Here is a 23,150-nt window from a genome sequence, read left to right on the forward strand (position 1 = left end):
CTTTAAGTTATGTTTTCATTTTCATTGAATTCAAACTATTTCAAATTTTCTCTTCGGATTTCTTCTTTGACCTATGTGTTACTTAGAAGTGTTACTGGGCACCTGGGTGGCTCAGCTGGTTAAGCATCCAACTCTTGATTTCAGCTCAGGTCATGATCTCACATTTGTGAGACTGAGCCCCACATCAGGCTCTGTGAAGACAATGTGAAGCCTGCTTGGGATTCTCTCATGTGCTCTCTTTCTGCCCCTCCTCTGCTTATGTGCATCCTCTCTCTCTCAAAATAAATAAATAAACATTTTTAAAAAAGAATGTGTTTGAAGTGTGTTATTTAATCTCCACATATTTGGGGATTTCCCAGTTATCCTTCTGTTACTAATTTCTAGTTTAATTCCACTGTGGTCTGATAGTGAATATTCTGTTTCCACCATTTTATTTATTTTATTTTATTTTTTTAATGTTTAATTAGAGAGATAGTGTGTGTGTGTGAGTGAGGGGCAGAAAGAGGGGGAGACACAGAATCTGAAGGAAGCCCCAGACTGAGCTGTCAGCGCAGAGCCTGATGTGGGGCTCAAACTCAGGAACTGTGAGATAATGATCTGAGCTGAAGTCAGACACTTAACCGACTGAGCCACCTAGGTGCCCCTCTATGTTTCTACCATTTTAAATTTGTCAAGTAGTATTTTATGACCCAGAATATGGTCTAACTTGGTGAATGTTCCATGTGAGCTTAAAAAGAAAATATTTTCTGCTTCTGTTGGATGAAGAAATCTACAAATGTTCAGCTATGTCCAATTACGTTGATTCATGGTGCTGTCGAGTTCGACTATGTTCCAGTGATTTTCTGTCAGCTGAATCTTTCCATTTCTGATAAATGATGAAGTCTCCAACTATAATAGTACATTCAACTATTTCTCCTGGCCTCATGTACTGTGATGCTCATTGTTAGGCACATTCCCCCTATGAATTGTTATATCTTCTTGGAGAATTGATCCCTTTATTATTAAGAAACATATCTCTTTATTCCTGATAATTTGCCTTGCTCTGAAGTCTGCTCTGTCTGAAATTACTACAGCTAGTCCCACTTTGTTTTGATTAGTATGAACATGCTAAATCTTTCTCTAACCCTCTACTTTTAATCTATATGTGTCTTTTATATTTAAAGTGTGTTTCTTATAGACAACAAATAGTTGCTTCCTGTTTTTTTATTAACTCTGACAATCTCTATCTCTTAATTGGTGCATCTGGAGAACTCATGTTTATGATTATTGATATAGTTGGATATCTACCACAATTTTTACTGCCTTCTATTCACTGTCTCTGTTATCCTATTTTTCTGCCATTTGTGGCTTTAACTGAGCATTTTATATGATTTCATTTTCTTACCTTTTTTAGCATATCCATTATATTTTTTTTTTCATTTTTCTCAGTGGTTGCCCTAGAGTTTGCAATCTACATTTACAACTAATCCAAGTCCACTTCAAATAACACTACACTGCTTCTCAACTAGTGCAAGTACTTTATAATAGCAAAATATTCCTAATTCATCTCTCCAATCCCTTATATCATTGCTCTTACTCATCTCACTTGCACATAAGTACATATAAGTATACACATACACACATAGGCACACATCACATACAAACCACATATAATTGAATGTTTTGTTACTATTATTTTAAACAGACTGTTCCTTTCCCTTTCATCTTCTTCTGGTATTCTCATTGCACGTATGTTATCCCTTTGAAGCCGTCCTACAGTTCTTGGATGTTCCATTTTTTTAATCTTCATTCTCTTTGCTTTTTAGTTTTGGAAGTTTCTACTGACATATCCTCAAGCTGAAAGATTCTTTCCTCAGCCCTGTCCAGTCTGTTTACGTGCCAATCGAGGCATTCTTCATTTCTGTTATAGTATTTTTTATATCTAGCATTTTTTTATTCTTTTGTAGAAATTCCATCTCTATGCTTACATTACCCACCTGTTATTTTTACTTAATTTTTTTAAAGTTTATTTATTTGAGAGAGAGATTGGAGGAAGGGCAGAGAGAGAGGGAGAGAGAGAATCCCAAGCCGGTTCCTTACTGCCAGCGCAGAGCCTGACGCAGGGCTTGAACTCACGAAACTGCTAGGTCATGATCTGAGCCGAAACCAAGAGTCAGATGCTTAATCGACTGAGCCACCCAGGTGCCCCTACCTATCTGTTCTCGCACATTGTCTGCTTCTTCTGTCACAACATACAGCATATTAATCATAATGGTTTTAAATTAATGGTCTGATAATTCCAACAGCCCTCCAATCTGAGTCTGGTTCTAATTCTTGCTGTCTCTTCAAACTGTTGTTGTGTTTATGTTGTCTTTTTGTTGTTTTGTTTGTTTGTTTGCCATTTAGCATACCTTATAAATTTTTGTTGAAAGTTATAGGTGATGTGCTAGGTAAAAGGAACTCCAATAAACAGGTCTTTAGTAATGTGGTAAGATGCCAGAGGAAGGAAAGAATTCTACAGTCCAAGATTATGTCTCAGTCTTTTAGTAAGCCTGTAACCCTGGGCTCTGAACTTCATAAATTCCTATCAGATTTTTCCCAGCTTTAGGTAGAATCAAATGGCTGCAGGGGACTGGAGTTAGGTATTTCTCTTCCCTACCACCAGAAGGTCAGAAGGGGATTAGAGTTGGGTATTCCCTTTCCCCTACACCCAAAGCTATAGCTGGCTGGAATTGGGATTTCCCTGCCCCAAAGCCACTTAGGCTCTAATAAAACCTGAGTAGATTAGGTTGTGGTAAAATCATTTCTCTTGAAGGCAAACCTTGTTAAGAATAGAATGCTCTGGTATATTTCCGCCTCCCCTAATGGAAGTCTAAGGAATTTTTCTCCAATACTGCGAGAACCTGGTAGAACTGCAAAAGGTAAAACTCAAAAAAGTCTGGGCATTCCCCTGGAGTTTTTAACTCTCAGACTTGTCCTATGGAGCCTATTTGTCATTTAGAGTCTGGTTTTCTACCCAGGCAGTAGTTCCCATGTAGGTTTCTGCTCTAGTAAGCAGTGATTCTCTGTATCTGTATGTCTGTCTCTCCAATTCTGGAGGCAGCCATTTGCCCTATAACTTCACTTTCTGAGGATCTAAGAAGAGTTGTTGATTTTTCAATTTGTTCAGCTTTTTATTTCTCTTAGAAAGGAATGGAGACTTCCAAGCTGTTTACATGCCAGGCCAGTAACCAGAAGGTACTACATTTTTAAATGTATTTTTAAGTATTTATAAACATAGGTTTCCAGTACCAAAATCATTAGTAGCATGTTATGCACAAAACCACAATAATAGACTACTTTATTTTAAAGAGATCTACATTGAGGGCACCTGAGTAGTTCAGTCAGTTAAAGCATCTGGCTTCGGCTCAGGTTATGATCTCTCAGTTTGTGAGTTCAAGCCCCACAATTAGCTCTCTGCTGTCAGCACAGAACCCACTTCAGATCCTCTGTCTCCCTCTCTCTTTGCCCCTCCCCTGCTCACACTCTCTCTCAAAAATAAACAAACACTTAAAAAGTAACAAAATAAAAATAAATATAGCTTCACCTATAGTACTGCTGAATATACTATATTGAAACTATGGCTTTATTTGTATGTTCTAATGTGAGAATTGTTATTATAAACTACTTTTACAATATGCCTATATATTTAAACTATATACTAACAATAAAGTAGTAGGATGTATTATTTTCTTATATATATATGACAATCTAATATACATTTATTATGAAGTAACATTCATGGGAATGATTTCTTAAAGACTGCAACAGAGTAAAATTTTTCAAAAAGTATGCAACCATGTTAAATCAGCTCACTTTTGCTGTAGTATGTAATCAATAATTGTAGCAATAATTATCAATCCATGTCTACCGTATTAGTAGTTTCTTTTATATGTCTTTGTCCTACACTACCTCAATTATCAAACAGAATGAACTATGGGAAATGAAGGAAGAGAAATATTAGTTTGGTCATTTTGAAAGTGGGATATAAATGGGAAGCATACAGTATATAATTATTTGAGGGTGGCGTTTTTTCACTCAGCATAATGTCCTTGATGCGTGTTTCAACAGTTCATTCTTTTTTACTGATGAGTAATATCCCTCATCCCTGGTATTAATGTACTACAGCTTAACTGTTCACTTAATGTATGGTATTTGGGTTGTTTCCACAAATAAAGTTTTCTAATAGGTATACAGAAATATCTCTGTGATCTTATTTTGCATTTCTTTAATGATTCGTGATGTTGAACATCTTTTCATGTGCTAATTTACCATAATTTCATTTGGTGAAATGGCTGGCATTTCATGTCTTTTGGTAATTTTCTAGTTGGACTATCAGGGTTTTTTTTCATGTTGAGTTTCAAGAATTGTACATATCTTTTAGGTGAGTTTTTTTGTCATCTACACAACATGCAAATAATTTCTCCCTGTCTTTAGCTTGTCTTTTCAGCCTCTTAATGGGTCTCCTGCACACCAAAAGTTTTTAATCTTCATAATCTAATTCATCACTTTCTCCTTCTATGGATCATGCTTTCCAGCATGTTTAAAGCCTCTATAAGCCAAGGCTTATGTCCTAAAGATTTTCTCCTGTTTACTTCTAAAAGTTTTATGTTTTACATTTAAATGTGTGATCCATTTTGAGTTAAGTTTTATATAAAGTGTGGGGGAGGGGCCAAGATTTTTTTTTGTTTTTTTTTTAGACAATGGCTATCCAATTCCTCTAGTACTCTCTGTTAAAAAAAAAAAAGCTATCCTTCCTACTTTGAACTGTTTTTGCACCTTTGTCAAAAGTCAGCTGGCCATACTTGTGAGCTATTGCTACATTCTCTATTCTGTACCATTGATTTATGTCTCTCCATACACCAATACCACACAGTCTTGACTGCTGTAGCTATGCAACTCTTGAAATCAACTAAAGTGATTGTACCCACTTCATTCTTTTTATGAAACTGTTCTAGCTATTACACTTCCTATACCTTCCCATATAAATTTTTTAATAATCTCGCCAACATCCACACACACACACACACACACACACACACACACACACACACACAAAACCTTCCTGAGAATCTGATACGAATTGTGTAAAACTGTATTATCAAGTTTGACTGTAAAGGGTACTGTATTTTTTTAATGTTTTTTAATTTTATTTTTAAGAGAAAGACAGATAGGGTGTGAGTAAGGGAGGGGCAGAGAGAGAGGGAGCCACAGAATCTGAAGCAGGCTCCAGGCTCCAAGCTGTCAGCACAGAACCTGATGCAGGGCTCTAACTCACAAGCCACGAGATCATGACCTGAGCCAAAGTCAGACGCTTAACCAACTGAGCCACCCAGCGCCCCATGGGTACTGTATTTTTTTTTTTTAATCTTTCACGGCTTATCTATTTATTTATGCTTTTTTTAATTTTATTTTTTATTTTTTAAAATTTACATCCAAATTAGTTAGCATATAGTGCAACAATGATTTCAGGAGTAGATTCCTTAGTGCCCCTGACCCATTTAGCTCATCCCCCCTCCCACAATCCCTCCAGAAACCCTCAGTTTGTTTTCCATATTTATGAGTCTCTTCTGTTTTGTCCCCCTCCCTGTTTTTATATTATTTTTGTTTCCCTTCCCTTATGTTCATCTGTTTTTTCTCTTAAAGTCCTCATATGAGTGAAGTCATATGATTTTTGTCTTTCTCTGACTAATTTCACTCAGCATAATACCCTCCAGTTCCATCCACGTGGTTGCAAATGGCAAGATTTCATTCTTTGATTGCTGAGTAATACTCCATTGTATATATATATACCACATCTTCTTTATCCATTCATCCATCGATGGAAATCTGGGCTCTTTCCATACTTTGGCTATCGTTGATAGTGCTGCTATAAACATGGGGGTGTATGTGTCCCTTTGAAACAGCACACTTGTATCCCTTGGATAAATGCCTAGTAGTGCAATTGCTGGCTCGTAGGGTAGTTCTATTTTTAGTTTTTTGAGGAACCTCCATACTGTTTTCCAGAGTGGCTGCACCAGTTTGCATTCCCAAGGGTACTGTATTTTTAATTCCAGTTTCTGTATGTTCACTATTAGTATGCAGAAATATAACATATTTTTGTATGCTCATTTTATATCTTGCAACCTTGCTGACTTCACTCACCAGTTCTGAATTTTTGCTAAATCCCATGGTTTTATATATGTAGACCATCATATCATCTTCAAAACAGACAACAGTATTTACTTTCCAATCCATATGCCTTTTATTTCCTTATCTTGCTGAACAGCACTGTCTAGAACTTCTGGTACTACATCTAACAGAAGTGCTAAGAGTCTGCCTTGTTCTCAATTTTAAGGAATAAAGCATCCATTCACCATGAAGTATGCCATTAGCTGTTAAGTTTTCTGTAGCTATTCTTTACCAAATGAGGAAGTTCCCCTCTATTCCCAGTTTTTAGAGAGGGTTCCCCGCCCCCCCATGAACTGGTATTGGATTTTTCAAGTGCTTTCTGCATCAGTTGATATGACTGTGTGATTTTTCTTCTTTATCCTGCTACTGTGGTTGGATTACATGGATTGATTTTCAAATGCTGTATTAACTTTGCATCCCAGGAATCAACCCTACTTGGTCAAAATACATAGTTCCTTTTAGATACTGCTGAATTCTATTTGCTAATATTTTGTGAGGGTTTTTATATCTATATTAATGAGAAATACTGGCCTGTACTTTTCTTTTTTGCACTTTGGTTTTGTTATTAGGGCAATACTGGCCTCATAAAATGAACTGGGAACTATTTCATCTTCTATTTTCTGGAAGAGAGTATGTAGAATCGGTGTTTAATTCTTTAAAAATTTGGTAGAGGGGCACCTGGGTGGCTCAGTTGGTTAAGCATCTGACTTTGGCTCAGGTCATGATCTCACGGTTTGTGGCTTCAAGCCCCGCATCAGGCTCTGTGCTAACAGCTCAGAGCCTGGAGCCTGCTTCAGATTCTGTGTCTCCTTCTCTCTCTCTGCCCCTCCCCTGCTCATGCTCATGCTCATGCTCATGCGCTCTCTCTCAAAGATAAAATAAAAACATTAAAAAAAAAATTTTTTTTAATTTGGTAGAATTCTCCAGTAAAACCATTTGGGCCTCAAGATTTCATTTTAGGAGTATTTTTGTTGTAATTCAATTCCCTTAATAGTAAAAGGGCTATTCAAATTATCTATTTCATATTGGATAATAGCCTACACTTTTCTATAAATTGGTCCATTTCATCTAAATCATCAAATTTACATGTATAGGGTTTTTTGTACTATTCCTTTGTTATCCTTGTGATACCCATGGGACCTGTAATAATATCCTAGTTCATTCCTGACAAAGTAATTTGTGTCTTCTCTTTTTCCGTCAGTCTTGCTAAAGGTTTATCAATTTTACTTATCTTTGAAAAGGTGGTTCACTGATTTTGTCTATGGTTTTTATTTGCAATTTCATTGATCACTATTTTTACCTTTATTTCCTTCCACTTGCTTAAGGTTTATGTTGCTCTTTTTCTAGTTTCTTGGAGTGGGAGCTTAGAGTGTTTATTGATTTGGGACTTTTCTGCTTTTCTAATATAAGTATTCAGTGCTATAAAAATTTCTGTCAGCATGCTTCGGCTGTGTCCCATCCATTTTTTCCCCATCGATTTTGATATGTTCTTTTGTATTCATTCAACAATATATTCAACAAATTGATGTTTGGTGTATACAAATCTAGACCTGCTGTGTGTTATTGGTGGATTGACTTATCATTATATAATGTTCCTTTCTTACTCTGATCGTTTTCTTTGCCTCAAAGTTTACTTTATGTTTTCTGTTTTTTCTCTCTGTTTTTTGTTTGTTTTCTTTTGCCTGCCTTACTGTGTGTTACTTTAACATTTTGTAGAATTACGTTTTGGTTTATCAACTGTGTTTTTTTAAAAATGTACCTCTTTATATAGCTTTTTCAGAGTTTGCTCTAGTTATTATACGTACATAACATCACTGTCTCCTGGTGTCATCATTTTACCATTTCAAATGAAGTGTAGAAAACTTACCTCTCCTTATGTCCCTTTACATCCTCTCATTTATTACATAATTGTCTTAAGTATTTCCTCTACATACATTTAGAAATAGGTAAGACAGTGTTACAATTTATGTTCAACCATAAAACATAATTTAGAACACTGACTAGGAAAGGCGCCTGGGTGGCTCAGTCGGTTAAACACCTGACTTTGGCTCAGGTCATGATCTCACAGTTTGTGGGTTTGAGCCCCATGTCGGGCTCTGTGCTGACAGCTCAGAGCCTGGAGCTTGCTTCAGATCCTGTGTCTCCCTCTCTCTGCCCCTCCCCCACTCATGCTGTCTCTCTCTCAGAAATAATTAAACATTAAAAAATTTTTGGAAAAAAAAACCACTCAACAGGAAAAAAAAAAGTATTTACTCATATTTTACCCTTTTCATTGTCCTTCCTTCCTTCCTAATGTTCTAAGATTCCTACCTTTAATATTTCCTTTGTGTTTCGAGAACTTAACTTTATTCTTTTAGGGTAGATTAACTAGTGACAGATTCTTAGTGTTTACTCATCTGAGAATGGCTTGATTTCCTCTTCATTTTTGAAGCATATTTTCACAGGATATGGATTTCTGGGTTAACACAATTCTTTTCTTTCAGGACTTAAAAAACGATGTGCCATTTTTTATGGACTCAATGGTTTTTTCTGATGAGAAATCCATTATCACTCAAACTGTTTTTACTCTATAGGTAATGTTTCCCTCGCACTGTCTTCAATTTTTTTTTTTTGGGGGGGGGGGGGTCTAGTTTTTAGAAGTCTATGAGGTGCCCTGCCATGGATTTCTTTGGATTTGTCCTTTTTTTTTTTTTTAGGATCTAGATTCTTCAATCTGTAGGGTTATGTCTGGCTATCATTTCTTCAAATACTTTTTGGCTTCACCCTCTTTCTCCTCTTCATCTGTGACCCTAATGCCACATGTTAGAACTGTTGATTTAGTCTCATAGGTTCCTGTCACTGCCCACTTTTTCCCTCATTTTATTTTCTATTTAGCCTGGGTAATTTCTATTGACCCATCTTCAAATTCACTATTTCCTCTGTCTTATCATTCTGCTGTTGAGCCCACTGAGGTCTGTTTTCACCTTTCTTAACTGTATTTTTCAGTTCTAAAGCTTCCATCTGGTTTTTCTTTATATCTACTATTTCTTTGTTGAGACTTCCTACTTTTTTGTTTGTTTCATATGTGCTTGTAATTGCTCACGGAAGTATTTTTATGATGGCTGTTTCAAAATCTTTGTCAGATAAGTCTGGCATCTGTGTCATCTCAGTGTTGGTATCAGCTGATTATTTTTTCTCCACGATTTTCTACTGAAACCTGGATATTTCAGACATATTATAAGACTCTGCATCTCATACAATGTTGTATTTTAGAAGTCCTTTCCTGACATGATTCTGATGGCGGAAAGAGATAATCGGTCTGTTACTACCAGGTAGCAATGGAAGTTCAGGTTCCCTTTTTGGCTTTCACGGCTATCTGAGGGAGGAAAGTGGGACTCCTGGTTATTGCTAGGTAGGGGTAGGAGATCAGGCCTCTGCTGATACCACCCTGGGAAGAACAGAGGCCCCTCATTACTGTTCCTCATGTAGCTTTCACTTTACACCAGGTGAGAGGTGGCTTCATTATCACTGGGTAGTGGGCAAACCCGGAATCTCTACCAGCCCTCCTCTAACATTACCACAGTGGGGAAAGGAAGGGGAGCCTCTTTACCACCAGGCAGGGCTCAAAGTCCAGGCTTCCCAAGTGATCACAATTGATATGCGCCATTTCAGCCCAGTGGGGATACAAGTTCCAGATCCCCACTTGGCCATTTCTGACACCACCCCAACAGGGGGGATGCAGCACCTCAATGCGGCCTTGCAAGAATGAAAGTCTAGGCACCTCACATGGTCTCTGCTAGTGGTGGTGGGATAGTGCCAAAGTTTTTCTGTGGGGTTAGCTGGAGTAGAGTGGTTATTGTCTAAAAGTTTTCTGTCTTACTAAGCTGCCCATTTCATAGTCCTTTGCTCAGAAAGACCACACTTTTGTTAAGTTTGTTTTTTGTCTGTGCCTACTAACTTTGCTGAGTTGCCCATTTCACTAACATCCAGTCTGGAATATGTGAGGAAAAGAAAGTACAGGGAATTCACCCACATAGTCATTGGATCCCACAGTCATTAGCGAGTCTTCCTTCTACTCTCCAGTGTCCAGTCTTCTTGTTTGTTTTCTGTATAACATCCAGAGTTTAGTTAGACTTAGCAGAAAAAATAGGGAAAAGGATCTCAATTCCATCTTTCTACAAGCAAAAGTGCAACACTTGTAATCTGACTATCATTTAGGCAATATTTTTGCCACACTGTTTATTTAAATAAAGGATAAGGTCCTATTAATACAGCTCAACCCAATGTTCCCTCAATGAGCAAATACCCAAATATTGATGATTCTGTGTTCTCAATAAGGACAGTTTACCCATATATCATCATAGAAAATATTATTTAGGAAACTTAAAAAATAAGTATTTGTTTTGTACTTGTTTTTTAAGGTTCTCTCAACATCTACTCAATTTGAACAATCTCCACAAATGTTCTCAAAAATATTTTCACTAAAATTATATTTTTCCAATGGCAAGTCAACCTAAGAATTCTGACTGGCAAGCTTAGGATAAGTTCAGGAGCTACCTTGATTACAAAATACACTTGATGTAATAAATAGTCATTAGTTTACAAAGTATGTGGCGTCTCATAACAATGACTTCTAAAGCATCCTGTTGAACTTGTTTTTCAAGGAGTGACAATGAATTTGAGCAATCCAGCCATACCATCTTCACGGGTTGACCTTGAAAACACCATACACACACCCACATGCAGGATGAGTCTGGCTACACACAACCCAGTAGAGTTAACTAGACACGAGGGGGTCACATCTTGGTATTATTACTCAGATGGTTAAGTCAGCATCTTCCTTGCAGCACCTCCCCCCCTTTTATTTAACTCTTTTTTAAACCCACAGGAAGTTACAAAAATAGTAGAGTCCCATGTACCCTTCACTCAGCTTCTCCCAACGATGATATCTTATATAGCTATAGCACAATATCAAAACCAGGAAACTGCCCCTAGTACTTTACTGTTTACTAGACTACAGACTCATTTATCCTTTTTTTTTTTTTTTTTTAACGTTTATTTATTTGGGGGAGAGAGAGAGAGTGTGAGTGGGGGAGGGGCAAAGAGAGAGGGAGACAGAGAATCCAAAGCCAGCTCTGTGCTGACAGTGGAGAGTCCAATATGCGGCTCAAACTCACAAACCACAAGATCATGACCTGAGCCGAGGTCAGAAGCTTAACTGACTGAGCCACCGAGGTGCCCCTCCTTTATCCTTTTAATTGTTAAGTTACACAATAGTGAACTTTCTCAGAAACTTTCCCTACACTTGGGCATTCTAGTACTAAATGACCAATCCAGACTTCTAACTCAACTGCAAATTAGCTATACATAAGCAATTCTTATACCTACATACCTCATGCATAGAAACACAAAAGTTTGCACCCACACGTGCACAAATTTATGTGAAAACACCAGCAATCCATCCTTTTCATCCAAGTATTAGTTTTCTACTAATTTCTACTTTCCCTTGCTATTACTACATGAAGACTATGTGTAAGTGAATCTGAGGGCTAAAAGAAATCTTTATCTAATGTAAAACTCCCTCCAGTGCTTGAATTCCTTCTACAACATCCCCACCAATGACTCTTTAGCCTTTGCTTGAATCTCTCTAATGACAAGAAACAAATAAGTATGATGAAATCCAGTCAGCCTTTGGTCAATCCTAATTCTTAAAAGGCATCTTTAAGCATTAGCTAAACTTTGAAAACTTGTACTCATTTAGTTCTGGTTGTATCCCATGGGGATATTAACAAGTCCTATCCTTGACTACCTTCTTTCCAGGAAAACCAGACATCCTGGTTTGCCTAAGGTGATCTTAGTTTGCACCTCTTGATCTGGCATAATTAATACTTCCTTTCACCCTTAAGATTTGAACAAACAGTATTTAATCATGCTATCCTGGATAGCCCTCCAAAGAAAGGAAGAACACATGCGTTTTTATCAGGTTAACCATACCTCATTTTTTTAGCTATTCTTTGTATGATTTTGAGGGTCTTCACTAGCCTGATTATTCTTGCTCTTAAATGTTCACAAGCTTATTTATATTGCAAGATCCCTAATGCTTAAATTCCTTGTTGTACATATATATTAATGATGGATTTTGTAAGCCCAATTAAAGAACAGAAAATCATTTATTTCCCTTTGAATACCAGACCAAGATACACCTATGGGGCAATGGAACTAGGGAGCAGTCTCACATTATACCAGTAGGTGTCACTCTATATATGATGTATTTAAAATTATTTAAGGTTCAATTTATTCCTTCAACAAATATTTAGTAAACACCCATTAGGTGCCAAGCATGATTCTAGGCACTGAGAACATAAAGAGCAAGACAGACAAGATCTTGTTCTAATGGAGCTTATGGTCTAGATACGGATGAACAAATTTGCTTTATTTACTTCCTATATAAAAGTCTGTAAAATCCTATTCTCAAGGGAAATTTTACTTTCCTAAATTAATAGACAACAACACTTAAAATAACTCATAAAGAACAAATACTGTAATGAAATAGAATCAGACAAACTGTAGTCTGTACAGGCTAGATTAATGTATCCTGTGTATTTTCTAGCCATTTCAATTTATTCAACACTGTTCTTCCAATCTTCCAGCTTCTAAAAGCCAAATGGAAAAGAACTTATCTTTAAAAAAATTCAAACTTTCTGGGGTGTCTGGGTGGCTCAGTTGGTTAAGCATCCAACTCTTGGTTTTGGCTCAGGTCATGAACTCACGGTTCGTGAGTTCGAGTCCTGCATAGGGCTCTGCACTCTGGGGGCAAAGCATGCTTCAGATCATCTATCTCCCTCTCTCTCTGCCCCTCTCTCACTTGCTCTCTCTCTGTCTCTCAAAAATAAACATTTTTTAAAAATTCAAATTTTTAAAAATCTATTCATGTTTTTATGAAGACTTATAAATTTTAAAAGATTATTTGCAAAGCCTATTAATTCCCAAATACATATTTAGTTATCTCTACTTTGAAAAGTTAAATGTCACCTTCTCAACACCAAACATACTCTCCGGGCTAACAGAATAAAGACAGTAGCAAATTATGCATCAGCACAGAATTCTGGAATTCCTCCTCTGCTGAAGGTGCTTGTTTAGATAAACCTGTGAGACTCATAGCTATTAGCAGGATTTCGAGGTGACTCACTCATGATTAGAGCATAGCAATGAAAGGTCATATTTTATCAACACAAGCAGATCAAAGGGAGGGACAGACATTGCACATCAAAAAAGTATATTTGCTTGCACAGAAATCCAAGAACCTACGAACTATTCAGTTCTTATTTTGCTTCTCTGTACTCTCAAACACATCATTCTCCAAACTGGAAAAGCTAGGGAGACACGGTTAAAGAAATATTTCAAGCTAAAAAGACCTACTGCTTAGAACTCTTTAAGTCATAATTCAGTTTTATGAATTTATTTGAGAAAAACAATGCTTATAATAAGACTGAGAGGTTCAGGTAATATTGAACCCAATGTTCCCTCTGGAATAGCTCAAACCATTAGCTCCATCTAAATTACCTGAGATACACTGCATATTGTTCAGTTTTAGCAACGAATCACATGCATACTTTAGCACACAAGAAGTACTCAACGAACATTAAGTTACAAATGACCACTGATGTGCTTCATAAAAGATGGTTAATAGAAAAAAAGGCCTAAATTAATTTATATCTTAATATTAAATAAAATATTTTCTTTTACTCTGAAAGGTAAGGTGATGGTTGATCAAATATACTTAAAATATGGTTTATTGTGTGTGATTTTTACTTTTTATTTATTTATTTTTATTGTTCTTTTTTTTTTTTTTTTTTTTTTTGAGAGAGAGACAGAGTATGAGCAGGCAAGAGGCAGAGAGAGAGGGAGACACAGAATCTGAAGCACGTTCCAGGCTCTGAGCTATCAGCACAGAGCCCAATGCAGGGCCCGAACCCAATGAATCGCCAGATCATGACCTGAGCCAAAGTCAGATGTTCAACCAACTGAGCCACCCAGGCGCCCAGTGTGTGGTTTTTAAATTACACTTGTAAAGTCTCTGCCAGTACTGTGAATTTTTGGCATATCTGAGATGTCACCAAATGTGGAAAAAGTCAATAGCAGATATCTTTGTTATCTCTTTATTTTTATTCCAAATACAAAAGTAAAGGAGATTGGGGGGGGGGGGGGGTAGGGGGGTGGGAGGCATGTGCTGGAAAAAAACACTGTTTTTGGAGTCACAAATCTCTAGGTTTGAATTCCAGTACTACCCTAAGTTAGCCATCTGATTTCTGGGCAAGTTACTTACCCTGTTCTACACATCACTTTCCCAACATGATGCAAAAAGCAGGGTTTCGAGAAGGATTAAGCAAGTTGTTTTATATGAAACGCCTGTGTACGGCCGACACATTGTAAGTACTCAGTAAACGGTAGGTCTTAGGAGGGTGCCATTTTTTCTTTTTGATCATTAGATTGACTATACCAGTTAATGCTGAAAACTACTGACTAACAAGTTTTTGTAACTAACAAAAAGTGTATCTTTACTCTGCTCTAGCAGGTTTATAAAACCAAAACCCCTTACTCAACCGAATGCCAACAAATATGCACCTTCTCCGTTAGCTCAAATATATTTTGCATGACCTTACATGAATTGCTTAGATAAAAGCTTTTTCTTTTCTGCTTTTGTTATTTTAAAGTGCAGATGCATTTGAGTCATTTTCTCCTTTTGTTTCATATCCTTAAGATCCAAAGCTTCAAAGACATAATGTCAGCATGCAGTCGATTTATGACTGAACTCTTGAAGAGACACTGAAGAATTACCTTGTCAATCACCCCAAGGACTCTGAAGGCCTTCAGCTCCTCGGCAGGGCTCCTTAGGTTCCAAGGGGGCCTTGAACTTAGTGATCCTGGAGGCTAATGGAAGATATCAAAGATTACACATCAATCAGGGAGGTACTTGAAGGAAGACTGCCTGCTGAAGCAAATGCCAGGCCAAAGGAAACTAAATTTATCATAAATCAGAGAATGGAAAGATGAAAGGAGGAAGTTTCTGTTTGTCTGTAATGTAAAATAAAAAAAATAATAAAATCAAAAAGAAAGAAAATCAAAAAGAAAAAGCAAGAAAAAAGTTGCAAGTAAATAAATCATGATAACATCGAAAACAAAATTTTAAAAATTAAAAATAATGAGCTGATATAGTTTCTAGAGCAGTAATTCAATTCAAAACTGTACAGCTGTAAGGAAACTTTGTAACAAATGGGTAACTAAGACAACCACCAATCACGGCCTTATATTTACCCCAGATGGCTCAAGAGTAATTTAGAAGGGAAGTACTAAAAAACAACATTATAATCGATAAACCTGGGGAGAGAGGGAACACAAGTCATTCTTTCTCATCATGAAACTACAGTCCTTTAATGTTACTTTTTAAATATATACTTATGTATTTTAAGATGATTGGCAGATTCAAGTTTAACCAGAACTGTCAACAATGGTGAAAAATTAAGAAACTCCATCATACAATCAATAATCGTTACAACTAAGGTTGTTCAAGCCCAGAAAAGAAATGACTTACAGGAGAAAAAAATTTGTTTTAATATCTGAACAGGTGTGATGTGGAAAACTAGGTCTGTTGGCTACAAAAAAGATCAGTGAAAACAGGAAGGGATTATTTCAGTACCACACATAGTAAAAGAATAAACCTTACTCCCTATCCATTGGTCTTAGTTTTTCCATGTCAATCAGTAAAGTAAGACATTTTTTGTTGTCTGAAGTCTATCAGAATAGGCAGGAACATTGTTCTCCCCGTGAATGGAAGACAACTCTCCTGGTTAATCAAATGTCATGATTAATAGTTATTGAAATACCATTTTTGATACTTCAAGTCCTTGTACAGACCAATATCACTAGACAGGAAGCTCCCTGAGAACAGGAAATATACCTTATTCATCTTTATACTCTCAGTGCCTTGTGTGTTAGTCAGGAGACAGGAAAAGCAGAAAAGAGAGGAAGGAGGAAGACAGGAGGAAAACAAGGGAAGGAGGTTACACAGATAAATCAGGTGTCATTTACAACTGGAAAAACTACCATTTGTGAAATTTTCTAAAAGCAGCAATTTTTTTTTTTTAAAGCAGCAATTCTAATTGCTTTCAAATATTTGTTTGTTTTTAGGTTTAGCAAGCAAATACTAACTTCGGTGTGCCTGAAGAGGTGATGTTCCCCAACTTCCTACTGTACTGCTTGTAGTCTTTCTACTCCACAACACATTCTGATAATTAAAATTAATCTCTCCCTATTCTATTATTAAGGAAGAGTAAGAACTGCTTGTGATTTCTGGTAAGAGAACTGTTAAGGAAAAGTTATAGGGGGGAAATAATAGTTTAGATGATAATTTATCCATTACATTCATCTTTGAAAATATAGCCAAATGCATCTAACACATCCATACCGCCTATTGATTTATACCTTATACCTTCTTACTCACTGATGTCATTGGATCTTTCAGTTTTTCCAAAGAAAGATTTTGGTTCACTGTAGTAATCAAGAGCAAAGATAGCAAACTACAAAATCTTTATAAACTGCACCTTTCAGTGAATAATTACCATGTGTCCACTATGTGCATGATAACTGAAAGAATATAAACCATCGAAAGGCATGATCCCCTAGCTATAAGAAGTTTATTACTTATTTGAAGAGATAAGCAAAATATATGAAAAAATTAAATAATAATAAAACATTTTTTAAAAATATAAGACTATAGAGATAAGTCACTAGTATATGATAAACTGTGGTCTCAGAAAGAAGTGGAACTAAAAATTATTTTCAATGCTATATTGAAATTAGGTTAGGAAAGGATATTATATACAGGATTGGAAGGAAACTGGTCTGGTGGGGGGAAAATGTTCAGATTGTAGAACAAAGGAAAATAAAATTATGCACTTAGGGTCTGTCAGTTTTCACAGGCCTTGAATGCCAGGTCTGGACCATATTCTCCAGAGTCTAGAAAACAAGTTTTTGTATGAGAAACAACCTAATGAAAACAGTGATTTAGTAAGGTTACTTCTGCAAAGATGGGAATGGTGAAATTGTAATGGGGAAAGACCAAAGGCAAAGTGATCATTAAAGGTCTCTTTCCACTTTAACCATCTATAAAAGTTTAAGATCAGAGAAATGAACAAAGAAAGATCATGAAATAAAATCATCAATAAGAAATCCTGTATTCCTTATACGCAGCGCTTAAATTGGGTAGAATCCCTATAGATCTATTCCTTTCTTCAGATGGCAAAAGGAAACATAAATCCACAGAATTTTAAGAACAGAAAGAGACAGAGATCAAGTCCAATGTTCTCTCTCTCTTTTTTTTTTTTCAGATGAGAAAACTGAGAAGCGGCAAGGTTAAGCAATTTGTCTAAGATGACAAAACTAGATGATAGATAAGAAGGGATTACATCTTACTTATTAAATATTATAACATTGTTTGGGGAAACTCCAGCCAATGCTAAGGGAATGAGGGATGGGAGAATATAGTGTATTTCTAGGAAACATGGCTGATTTCCTTAATGAGAAAGGTCAAATTTTCACTTACGTATATTAACTACTGTAGCAGAACATGCCTAGAGAAGCAAGGAGCGGGGGGGGGGAGGGGGGGGAGAGTACATGATGGATCTTATGATAGAAGAATGTACGATGACCCAACAACCTTCAAAACCAAAGACGGCAAATACATATCACTCAACCGTTCAAGCCCACGGCAGATATCTCTGTTAATCTCACACTCTGTCTCACAAGACAGTGTTCTTGGCAGCCATGACCAGGGGATTGGAGTTAACACACTAGTAAAATCTATTTACTATTTCTGTTCTACATTCTCTAAATGGCTAAGTGACACTTACCCTTACTTTGGTCGGTTTCTTTAAAGTTGTCGTTTACCCTGCCCACAGTCCTCTTCACTTGGTATTATTCCCTTTTCTTGATGACATCTACCTCTGTTCTTACCGAGCTGTTAGTGCAGTACTTAAACTTCAACGTGTCTGTGCATCACCTGAGGACCTTGTTAAAATGGAGATTCTGATTCAGTCAGTCTGAGAGAGGCTACGATTCTGCAGTTCCAACAAGCTAACAGGTGATGCTGATGCTACTGGTCCACCAACCACTTCCAGAATACGGTCAGCTACCTGTCCTTCACCTAAGAAGAATAAGCCACCATTTTGGAGTGGGGGAAGATAAGGGTAAAAGGAAAGCACTTTACAAAAAACATATCGAGAACGCACACTCTAAAACCTGATGGCTAGCTACACTAGTTTCTTAACTTGGTTTCACCCGTAAATTTTTGGCTTTGCCAAGAATTTCACTGGCAACTTATTAACCCTCAAACCCCATGTCCTAGCCTCTCTTCCATCACATTTCAAGGTGTCTTCACTGTAGTACTATTACTGATGTGGAATGGCCCTGACTGCCATCTCTGCTTTGTCTATGTCTCACTAAGGGTGACACGATACTCATTTTAAAATATTTCCTAAGGAAGAAGTGAGAAATGCCAATAATACCAGTCAACAAAATGCACAACAGAAAAAATATTTTCAGTATCACAGTAATTGTACTCAAAACTCTACAAATATTCAGGAAAGGCATACATTCTACATATTAATTTTCATTTACACCTTGTTTAACTGTATGGCAAAATATGTATTCATACTTTACAAACTACACAGTATTTTATGTCCTAAATTTAGACCATTTACTACCTTTTTCTAAATTTCCATGATCTTGAGTTATTATTCCTAGAGCTAAAAAGAGCAAAAATGATTTTACAAGTCTTTTCCAGGAAAATTCCCTCCGAATATTAATTCTTGGGGCACCTGGATGGCTCAGTCAGTTGAGCATCCGACTTCAGCTCAGGTCACGATCTCGCAGTTCGTGAGTTCAAGCACCACAACAGGCCCACTGCTGTCAGCACAGAGCCCGCTTCGGATCCTATGTCCCCCTCTCTCTGGCCCTCCCCAGCTTGCACTCTCAAAAAAAAAAATAAAAATTTTAAAAATATATTAATTCTTAAATCATTCAAAGTCCTCTCCAATTAAAAAAAAAAAAAGGAAAAGAAAAAGGACTCTGTCTCTGTCAGTCAAGACTTTTACTTTAAACAAAAGTCATTTCCTTTTTTTCTGAAACCTGCCCCTTAAGTTTTCCTAGAGCCTATTAATAATGAAGTAATGAAGAAAACCAAGAGTCAAAGAGGGCTCCTTTCTGCCCTTTTTCAAAAAGGAAATTACCATGTATGACTGGGAAATTTAGAACTTTTATTTTTACCACAAAAGAGTCGCATAAATAAATTCAGTAAAGCAAAAGCTGAAATCACCACAGAAAACTCGGATGGAGTGAGTCATGACCTGGACTTCACCAAAGGGGAACACAAGAATCAACAAAAAATATTTTAAACCAGAAAGGATCCCTTTATTTTCCTAATCAACCAGACTAGAAAGAAGTGTTGGCACATGCATTCAAGATGGAAATTATATCTGCTTTTGCACAGAATTTAAGAGCTAATGGGCCTCAAAAATCATTTATACCAATCCTCTGAATGTGTTGGTTGAAACTGAGTCCCAGAGATGGTTAAAGAAGAAAATAATGAATTCACCACACTAATCAAGAAACTCTGGAAGACATTTAAGTTAAATAATAGATAAGAAAATAATCGAGCTTGTCCCTGACCTAAATAAGGGCCAGGTTTGAGAGCATAAAATACAGAAGTGAAATAAAAAGCATATACTAACCATAAAAGAGAAACATCTTGTTCTAGCTAGAAAAACTGTCCTGTAGCCTCCTTGCCTAACAATTGAAAAAAGTCCTGGCATATCAAATTTGATTCACTAGTTAGTCCTTTTTACCCTTTCTGATACAAGCTCCCATTATTCTACACGGCTCTTATCATTCTAGCATTTCCTCAACGAGGTACGGATTTTGGGTACACAGGGTTTGCAAAAGCAGAAACGGTCATCTTTTATATAACTCCAAACTATATCTAGTTTGATACTGTATACACACAGAGTCTTAACAGATGCTTAGTGAATTAATATATAATCTAATACAACCAGTTCTTTTTTATTAGATTTCCTTTGTTTTATTTTTATTAGAAGCTATGCTCGAAAGGAATTTCTGACTGATATACTTCATGGTTCCTTTCTCCAAGTCAAACCTACACTTATTTATTTGCCTCATAAATTATTGTTCACAGGGGCACCTGGATGGCTCAGTCAGTTAAGCACCTGACTCTTGATTTTGGCTCAGGTTATGATCTCGCAGCTTGTGAGTTAGAGTCCCACGTTGGGCTCTGTGCTGACAGCACAGAGCCTGCTTGGGATTCTCTCTCTGACACTCCCCCGCTAGCTTGCTCTCTCTCTCTCTCTCTCTCTCTCAAAAATAAATAAATAAACATTAAAAAAATTATTGTTCACAGAAGTGATTATGGGAAACTGTAATAGGGGCTGCATAAGTAGGGAGTTCAAAGGAGTAAGTATAAGCAGAATATTCAAGGTTAACGTTAATGGAAAGAATAGAATACTAGTAATTTTCTAAAACTTTTAGAATATTTACATACAAGATGAATTAGTAAAACAAGTAAGTTCATAGAGGCCCACCCTATTTAATACTTTTATAATTGTCCCCAAATATGGAAGTGAGAATGTACACATCAGGATTGCACATAGGGAGGGTTGTCAACCCCACAGAAAATAAGAATTGAATTCAAAGTAATCTTTAGATAAATACTGCATTTTAAAAAGATAAAATAATAAGGAGTTAAAAATAATAATACAGTTAAAACAATAATGATAGAAAATAGGGAAAGATTGGCAAACACAGAATAATTAAGAATCTGAAAATGAAACAGCAGATATCTTATTTAAAACATATTCATTATATAAGAACAAGTAACAAAAGTATATTACTTCCAAGCTGGAATATAATTTTTTTGTTCTAAAAGTAATGATCAAACACTTCACACTGAAAATTCGCATTAATAAGTATAGTTTTGATAACTGCATTTTTTAAAAGACCATATGCAGAATGAAAAGGACTCAGAAAATCAGCAACAAAAAGTTTAATGGTCCAATGAATCAAGATGAAGTACTGGGCTATTTTTAAACTAGAAAACTGACACATGTTAGAACTGTCAAAAAGTACATAAGCATTAAAAAATACGAAAAAAAACATACAAAGCAGTATATTAAGGAAGATGAAAAATAGGGCGAAAACTTATTAAGCTATTCTAATAAGCTTGGTTTATAGGCTGGTCTTTTTATGAGGTAATCACTTGAATTGCAGGATTTGTGTGTGTGTGTGTGTGTGTGTGTGTGTGTGCGCGCACGCACGCATGTGGGTGCACGTATGTGCTTGTATGTATGAGTGATTTTTTTTTAACTCACTTAAACCTGACAATAACCCAGAAAGGAGTAACTATTATCCTCATTATTCAGATGTAGAAACTGAAGGTAAGAACTGGAGAGTTCAGTGTCTTGCCCAATCCTCCACTGGTTTCAAGGGACAGAGTTGGGATATGAACAAGCCCACCTGCATCTTAGGTCAATTTAGAAAATAAGCACTTTCTTCCATCTCTAGAAGATATGATTTTTAAATTGTATCCAAAAAAAACCTTAGTAAATATAAAGAAAAAAACCAGAAAAGTTATATATTTGCCAAGTCCAAATGACATAAAAACAATAATAATAAACTACAATGTTTCCAATGTTTTAAGCATTCACCTGCTTTCTAGACAAGACTAAAGATAGCCCCAAATAACATAAATATCCCTGTTAGAATTATGCCTTTATAATTCTAGGTCACCTATAGCAGCTACCTGTAAGACTTATGCTTTCATAATAAGTTTTAGCGTGAATCAATAAAACTGTACAGGAATCACACAAAAACCATTATTTAACCCTACAAATTTCAAATAAAATTCAGTACAAATTACTGTCATTTTACACATGGATTTTTAGGGGTAGAGGAAGGAACAAAGGGCTAAGAAAGAGGAGAAAGCAAGTCCCATGTTATTCCACTTTTGGTGATCCGCTTTAATGCTTTTCCTCCCGCCAATAACTTGTTAAAATGTTATTGATAAAATTCCAAAGACCAAAATTCTCAAGCATTCTAATTATAAATAAAGCCAAGAGACAAGTCAGCAAAAAGAGCTAAAGAAAATGCAAAATGAAACATAAGACATACCTGAGAGACATCATCAAGTTGAGGTTTTCCATAAAGGCTAGAGAGACTCTCTGCTCGCATTAGATATTCTGCTGTTCTTCTCTTCACAGCTTCTCGACGGGTAGGGCTTGACTCTCCTAAAAGGAGAAAACAAGGACAGGGCACGCGAAAAATAAACTTTCATTTATCCAACCTGAAAATTAACTTTCTTTGACCCAGTTCACCACTTGTTCACCTTTTTTTTTAATTGGTTATTTATTTTTGATAGAGAAAGAGTGTGAGTGGGGGAGGGGCAGAGAGAGGGGGAGACACAATCTAAAGCAGGCTCCAGGCTCTGAGCTGTCAGCACAGAGCTGGACGTGGGGCTCGAACCCACAAACCGTGAGATCATGACCTGAGCTGAAGTTGGACGCTTAACCAACTGAGCCACCCAGGCTCCCCAGCTACTTGTTCTCATTTCTAACTAAAAAGAAGAGAGATTCAAAGTTGGAACAGACATCAAAGTTATTAGTATCAGCAAGGTCTCAATATTACCACTATAAATTTGATTTATCCAAATTCTGAAATTTTCCTATTAAAATATAGAGAGAGAACCCGATACCTTCTATAGGAGGAGTTGATATATAAGAAATGTAGTATAAAAAGCTCTGCATACAGAAGACTAGCCTAGTCCAGGTACTATGCAATTGCCCAACTCAACAAACTGGAACTAAATGCAACAGATGTTTAATAAGAGTCATGACATGGATATGATATGCTGCCAAAGG

General features: G+C 36.5%; 1 protein-coding gene across 15 annotated transcripts in view; it reads right to left on the reverse strand.

The window, feature by feature from the left end:
• RPS6KC1 (ribosomal protein S6 kinase C1) overlaps positions 1–23,150 on the reverse strand; it is a 317,521-nt gene that overhangs the window by 205,028 nt on the left and 89,343 nt on the right. For 13 of the 15 annotated variants that reach the window (XM_078440686.2, XM_078440687.2, XM_078440685.2 and 10 more), the window contains 2 exons: positions 22,405–22,520; positions 15,007–15,099 (listed from right to left, as the gene is read on the reverse strand). In XM_078440686.2, the coding sequence (XP_078296812.2) occupies positions 15,007–15,099; positions 22,405–22,520 (209 nt within the window). The remainder of the gene's footprint in view (positions 1–15,006; positions 15,100–22,404; positions 22,521–23,150) is intronic. The other 2 variants (XM_078440681.2, XM_078440692.2) reach the window with 1 other exon arrangement.

Source organism: Panthera onca, chromosome F1 (genome assembly GCF_046562875.1).
Source record: "Panthera onca isolate mPanOnc1 chromosome F1, mPanOnc1 haplotype 2, whole genome shotgun sequence".
NCBI lineage: Eukaryota > Metazoa > Chordata > Mammalia > Carnivora > Felidae > Panthera > Panthera onca.